The sequence below is a fragment of the Orycteropus afer genome, unplaced genomic scaffold, assembly GCF_000298275.1.
Source record: "Orycteropus afer afer isolate SDZICR_OR568_19922 unplaced genomic scaffold, OryAfe1.0 scaffold00822, whole genome shotgun sequence".
In the NCBI taxonomy this organism is placed as follows: domain Eukaryota; kingdom Metazoa; phylum Chordata; class Mammalia; order Tubulidentata; family Orycteropodidae; genus Orycteropus; species Orycteropus afer.
Window position 1 is genome coordinate 435,324 of NW_006922409.1, and position 7,385 is coordinate 442,708.

The window sequence follows — 7,385 nt, forward strand, 5'->3', positions numbered from 1 at the left end:
GCTCGGCTGGGACTCACCCCTTGGACCTCCTTGATAAGCCATAGGTCTTGACTGCAGAAAGTCCTGATGTAGAAAAATGACTTCTGAAGGTAGGCAAGGGGTTTGTAAGTGCAGCCCACATATGGGGCTGGGATGGGGAGAGGGGACTCCTGGAGTCAGTCCTCACCATATCCCTGCAGCCCTGAGCATGTAGGGGCAGGTGGCGGCAGGCAGGAGGCCCTGGAAATCATTCCTCTGACAGGAGGGCAGCAGTGGGTGGGTGGGCAGGTGGCATCAGGCCCCCACGGTCAGTCTGGCCTCAGACTTCAAAGGGCTAGAAGAGGTATTTGCGGCAGGATTCAGTTCCACACTTGCATTCAATACGGACCCGTTTCTTGGGGGAGCCAGGGAGCCCAGCCAGGCCAAAGTTGGAGTCCATGCGGGTGCTCTCCATGTCCACGGGGTCCACTGTGGAGTCACAGCCAAGGAAGAAGGAGGGCGGGAGGGAGGGGACTTGTTAGAAGACCTGGGTGAAGCTTCCCACTACCCTTTTACCATGAGACCCAAAGATCTTGGGAACTGGGATTTGGGTTAAGAGAGAGGGGTTTTTAAGGTTAGTGGTTTGGGATTAGGGCCAGGGCTCAGCAATGGAAGGGTTTACATGTGTTAAGAAAAGGCGGGGGGGGGGGTAAAGGTTATGGTAGGTGGTAGGGTCTATCAGGTAGAAACCAGGAGGGTCATGTCAGGCAGGGGTCAGGATTGGAGAGCCAACCAGGCATCCAGAGGGGCATCTTAACTCTCCTTCCACAGATCCTCCCTTGAGTGTCTCAGAAGTAGTTTATCAAAGAGGAGGCTGCTTGGAGGCCACAAGAGCAACCAAAAGCTTGAAGAGAAGAAGGCCAAAGGAGGTTAGGAGTGGGAGAGGCTAGGAGACCAGGGACATTGAGACAAAAGACTAGAGTCAGGAAGAATGTCTTAACTCATTCCCAAAGAAGCCTTGGGAGAAGTTGATGAGTGTCTCAGGGCTTATGTCCAGAGGCTGGAAATGAGGGGCCCCAAGAAGTGGGCAGAGGTCTAAGAATCCAGAGAGGAGATTGGGAGTCAAGAAGAGCACCTTAATGCTCCAGCCAATACATCTCCGTTGGTTCTCTGAAGTATTGGTGTGCCTTGGGGAGGGGGCCTCCTACTCCATGTCACTGTGTGCCCTTCCCCCATCCCTTGCTACCCCCACCTTGCATGTTGTAATCAAAGGTGAGCTCCTCGCCTGCCCGGATGGTCCTTGTGGCAAAGAAAGCAATGCGTGGCAGCCGCTCATCAAGGTTGTCTATGAAGACATTGTACACCTGCAGGTTGGGGTCACACTGGGCAAGAAAGAATAGCAGGAAGGTGAGGAGGGGCCACAGCCTGCCTCTCCCAGCCCACCTGCCCGCCTACTGGAGTACCCACACTGTGGTTAACAAAGTGAGAGATGTTGCCATAGTAGGCGGCATCCACTGTATACACATCCTCCACGTAGTCCAGGTCAAAGAGGTAGGTGGCACCCTGGCGGTCGTAGATCTGGCCCCGACGCTCTGCCTCCTCTGAGGTAATGATCTGGGAAAGGGGCATAGGGGGAAGGGAGATTGTCCTCATAGGCTGAGAAAGGCCAGCACATCACCTGCCCCCCAGCCACTTCCTCCCCCTCCCTGGGAAGAGAAGAACAAGCAAGCAGGAAGGCACCCCACCCCATGTGGAGACTCAGGGGCTGGCATGGGGGGTCAGCAATGCCCAGGATATGTCAGGCTCTGTAATGAGCCCTTCTCATGGGGCCAGACCCACCCATATGCCCACTCCTCAGGCCTCTAGGTGGTAATGGGGAATCTCAATACCTGGTGGGGGCTGGCCACAAGGTCAAGTTAGAGTAAAAGAAAACTACTCCTCCTGCTGCCCAGCCAGAATTGCCTTGGGATCCCCAGAGCCTCCTGTGCCCTTGGGGCAGAGCAAGAAGGACCCAGAGAGAGACACCAACCTAGAGAATGACATTTGGAAAGAGTCAGCATGCAGCATAGTATATGAGAGACAGCAGGAGTGAGAGCAGAGTTTAGAGTAAGAGTACAAAAATGAGACCCATCATGAGACAGGGAGAGAGACCCAGAGCAAGGGCAGAAAAGGAGGAGATCCAGAGCACAACAGAGCTGATACGGGAGTAGACTGACTGATAACAGGGTGAGATTGAGCAAGCCAGCATGGAACAGTGTGGACAGTGGCAGAAACCCAGAAAGAGAAGGCAGAAAGAGACCTGGGATGGCAAGAAGAGAGAGACCGAATGAATGAGAAAGAAGTTCAGAAAAAGAAGAGACAGAGTTAGGAACACAGAGAATCTTAGCAAGGAAAACCGAGGTCCAGAGAGAAGACCAAGACCCCCAAGGGAGTGAGTATCCCTCTCAGTCCTGAGGCTGGTCAGTGCCAAGAACTAGCATTTAAGACAGCAGTAGGCATCTCCTCCTCCCCACGTTGGTCCCCAGCTGTCCTAGTAAACATGAAGCTGCCCCACCATCCCAGCCCCAACCTGTCCTTGCCTCCCAAATGCTGTCCATGGATCACCACCCCACCTCAACAAGTCTCATGGTCCCTTTTCCCCTTCCTACAGCGTCTGGTGATCTATGAGTATAACAGCCCACATCCTTCTCCAGTGAAGCTGCTCTCTCTCAGCCAAGACTCTCTAGACCAGGGCAAGCTTATTTTTCCCTCTCCTGGTTTCCCTACTACGTATCTGCCCATTTTCAGAGATGAGGGCCAGAACAGTACACACATAGTAAACCCCAAACCAAACCCACTGCCATCAAGTAAATTCCAACTCATAGCAACCCCCATTGGGTTTCCAAGGCTGTAAATCTTTACTGAAGTAGATTGCCTCATCTTCCTCCCATGGAGCAGCTAGTAGGTTTGAACCTCTGACCTTCTGGTTAGCAGCCAAATGCCTTACTCACTCTACCACCAGAGCACCATACACACAGTAGACACTCAATGCTACTTGTTTTCATTATGCTTTCTAGCCCAGCAACCTATCCTCTGTCCAAGTATTGTCCTACAGGCAACTCCTCCCCCCACACACACCTCTTCTCTCTCCCTTCACTGGAGAGACCCACTGCCAACCACCACCCTACTTCTGACACTGGCCACACTAAGACCCACCCAGCTCCTTCCTACTGTACCCTCATGCTAATAAGTGATGCCTATTTTCCAGTCTGTCCCCCTCCAGTCTTGTCCTGTCTCTTTTCTGCCTCAGCTCCATGCCAAATGCTGATCACTAGCACCTTTATAAAACCATGACTTAGCCCTTGGTACACACTGTTCACTGCCCAACTCCAGCTCCATTCCTTGAGGATCCTGGCTCCCCTTGCCCAAAACTTTTGTTCGTTCATTCATTCATTCAATAGATTTTTATTGAGGCCTACACTAGCTTGGTCCCAGTCCTCAGAGTGTCATTCTAATGGGGAGGGAGACAGAGACCAGGCCTAGTCCTGCCCTCAGTGGTCACAGCCTGGTGACAGAGAGAGATGGGCTCAGACACCTGTATGCTGTAGATCAGTAAACTGCTTAGAGTTTGAGGGAGAACTGAAAAGATACGCATCATCTAAAGCAAACTCTGCTGATCATAAAAGCGCTCTGAAGTGTGGGGACTTTCTCCTGAGGGATGCAGTAGGAACCACAGCAGCATCTTGAGAAGGTGTCTGTCAAAGTCACTCTCCCTGCCACCTTCTGGTGAACATTCACTCTTCCCTGTCGTGTAAACAAATGCCACTTCTCTGAGCAGCCTTTCTGAACTTCCCAATTCCTACCCGACTTTAGCAGCTGGCCACTGCTAAGTAAGCACTGCAACCAAGGGTCAGCCACTCATGCGACCATAAGTATACTGAGTAGGGTCTGAGATATGTTTTTAATATTGGCCCCTCCTCACCCCAGAGGGAATGCCCCATATCCCTCCTCAGCCTCCATCTTTCTGCCTGTTCTGCCTCTACTTGCTTGAGTCTCACCAGGAGTGAGTCATACTGCAAGCCCTCCAGGGCACAAACTGTTCCTTCTCTTTGTTTTCTGTTCAGTCCCATGCTATAATGGCTAGTCTACTCTGAAAACCTGGCAACAAATCAGTCCATGTCCCTACTCCCTAGGAACTCTCTAGAGTCACTGAGGAAGATAGGGTAGAAGTTGCAGCTTGGAAAGTGTGCTGAAGTGAGCAAGAAACAGAAGACTTGGAGTCAGGTTGTTGCTTTGCCCCCTCCTGGCCGTGGGATTCTGATATTTTCACTCTGCCTGTTGCCTCAGACCTACCTCCCCGCCCCCCAAAAAAAATCCAACACTGTCTGGCAGAGCACCAGTTTTAGACACTTGGGCCTTTATTTTTAGCCTACTATATTTTTAACCTAAACCCAAGGAGGGGTCGCTATGAGTCGGATCGGACTTGATGGCAGTGAGTTTGGTTTGGTATAGGGAGCTCTGGTAGCATAGTGGCTAAGACACTTGCCTGCTAACCAGACGGCTGGCGGTTCAAACCCACCAGCCACTCCTCGGAAGGAAGGTTGGGCAATCCTACTTCCGTAGTGATACTGCCTCAGAAACCCAAGGAGGGGTCGCTATGAGTCGGGTTTGACTCGACGGCACATAACAACAACAACAACAACATATTAGCTTTAAGAGCCCTGGTGGCATAGTGCCTAAGGCATTTGACTGCTAACCAGAAGGCTTGTGGTTCAAACCCACCAGCCACTCCTTGGAAGACTGGGCTATCTAGTTCCATAGTGATACTGCCTCGGAAACCCAAGGAGGGGTCGCTATGAGCCAGATCTGACTCGACAGCAGTAAGTTTGGTTTTTTTTTGTTTATATTAGCTTTGTGACTCTAAGCAAGTTATTACGCCTCTTTGGACCTCAGTTTTCTTATCTGTAAAATGGGATGACAATCCCAACCTGACAGAGGCTGTTGGAAAGATCCAAACAAGATCATGGATGTGAAAGCTTTTTTGTTTTAGTTTGGTCACTAAGCAATGTTGAGTGGTTACAAGTACTCTACCTTGGTCGAAATCTAAGCTGCACCCTGAGTTTATGTACCCTTTACAAAGAAAGGAAAAACTACTGTTCATCAAATGATACTTAACTTTATGAATCAAATACTAAACTCACTACCATCAAGTTAATTCTGACTCATAGCGACACTACAGGACAGAGTAGAACTGTTCCAAAGAGTTTCCAAGGCTGTAAACGTTTACCAAAGCAGAGTAGCTAGTAGGTTTAAACTGCCAAACTTTTGGTTAGTAGCTGAATGCTTTAACCACTGCACCACCACATAGGAGCTCTGGTGGCATAGTGCCTAAGGCATTTGACTGTTAACCAGAAGGCTGGCAGTTAAAACTCACCAGCCATTCCTCAGAAGGAAGATTGGGCAAGCTACTTCCATAGTGATACTGCTTTGGAAACCCAAGGAGGGGTCGCTGTGAGTTGGATCTGACCACTACATAAGGCTCACTTTAATTTCAGAGATGTTAAAATATGCTAGGGTGTGAATGTTCCATGGTAATGGTTGAGGTCTGACCAGAATGTGGAAGCGTGCAAAGGAGGAAAAGGGCAACTCAGATGGAAGGAAGTATCGGTACGATGATGGAGAGCTATGAAAACAAATGCCATGTGCAGGTTTTAGAAGGACAGCACAGTGTGCGTGTATGGTATACATGCCCTGTATTATCTACTACCTCCAGTAGGAGTGGGGTTGTTGTTGTTGTTGTTATGTGCCGTCGAGTTGGACCCGGCTCATAGCATCCCCTCCTTGGGTTTCCGAGGCAGTATCTCTATGGAAGTAGTTCGCGCCATCTTCCTTCCAAGGAGTGGCTGGTGGGTTTGAACCGCCAGCCTTCTGGTCAGCAGTCAAGTGCTTTAGGCACTACGCTACCAGAGCTCCCAGGAGTGGGGTAATCAAGTAAATTAGTATTTCTACAATGAAATGTATGCATATTCACACCAAGTGAGGTAAATAAATACAATAAATAGGCCCATATCAGTTGAGGTAGGCTTTTCTAGTCAAAAGGGTTATTTAAAAAAAAAAAATAACTTGGTTTTCAGGCCATTTTGGATTTTATAAATTTTGAACTGTAATGGATAATAGGATAATATTTATTAAAGGCTTAATTTGTATTAAACGCTATTCAAGTGCTTCTTCCATAATAACATAAAAACTCATTTAATTCTTAAAAAAGTGTGTAAAGTGAGTACTATTTTATTTTGAATTCCATTTGATAGATTAGGAAACTGAGACACAAAGAGGTTAAATAACTCTGCTGGTTAAGTGGTGGAGCTGGGATTCAAACTCAGGTAGTGTGGCTCTAGGGCCTACTCTCCTAACCACTTTGCTATGCTGCCTCTTCAGAAGAGGAGCACAGAAGTTGAGATTGACTCTGGCAATGTTTAGGGGCCTATGGTGCCATCAAGAGGACCTAATGCTGAAGGGGGGCCTGGAAGATGCCAATTGTGGCAGGAGGGAGGCCAAGAAATGGTAGCAAATAGGAAAGGGTCTGAGAGGGTACCTGGAAAGCCTGATATTTCCAGGATGGAGGGGTGAGGACACTGAGGAAGAACAGCCAGAAAAGTATCGGGACCAGAGACTTTGGGGCTGCCTGTGTGGTACAGATTCTTCCTCCTACTCAACTATCCGAATCCTGTTAGAGACAGCTTTCCTGTAGACTGTCAATCCAGTGAGTGTGTAGACATTCCCCCCACTGGACTTCCTCTAGGCCTGTCACTGTGCTATGGGATCTAGCCATCTCTTCCTCCAGACAGTCAGGGTTATCTGAAATGTGGAAAGCTCACTTTCTTCCAGATTCTCAGGGTCTCTTCTGCTAAGGACAACTCTTCCTCCAGACTATAGGATCTCCTTCTCTAGACTTCCAGGAAGTCTCTGGGGTGTGGACACTTCCTCCTGCCTCCAGACTGTCAGGGTCATTCAGCATGTGGACATTTCTTCCATGAGACTGTCAGGATTATCTGAGATGTGGACATCTCCTTATCCAGCCTGTCAGGGTCCTCTGAAATGTAGAGCTCTCTGCCTCTTGATTGTCTCTGTCCCTCTGAGGTATAACCCTCTCTCTACTGTTCCTCAGGGTGGGTACTCTCAAATGTGTGTCCCTTATATAAATTTCTGTTACTTCCCAAGGAGCCTATGGAAATACACAGAGGTACTTTGAGCAGTCACCATGACAGGATACACACATGGATTTAAATGAAAAATGTCCATGGCTGTTAAATGCCCCATGTATGTAATGGTTCTATATAACAAAGAACTTTAGCGACCCCTCTTTGGGTTTCCAAGGCAGTATCACTACGGAAGTAGGATTGCCCAACCTTCCTTCCGAGGAGTGGCTGGTGGGTTTGAACAGCCAG

General features: G+C 49.0%; 1 protein-coding gene across 1 annotated transcript in view; it reads right to left on the reverse strand.

The window, feature by feature from the left end:
* Positions 1–313: 313 nt before the first annotated feature.
* SUV39H1 (suppressor of variegation 3-9 homolog 1) overlaps positions 314–7,385 on the reverse strand; it is a 14,029-nt gene continuing 6,957 nt past the window's right edge. The window contains exons 4-6 of the mRNA XM_007957898.2: positions 1,426–1,572; positions 1,211–1,340; positions 314–447 (exon numbers count right to left, since the gene is read on the reverse strand). Coding sequence (XP_007956089.1) covers positions 314–447; positions 1,211–1,340; positions 1,426–1,572 — 411 coding nt within the window. The remainder of the gene's footprint in view (positions 448–1,210; positions 1,341–1,425; positions 1,573–7,385) is intronic.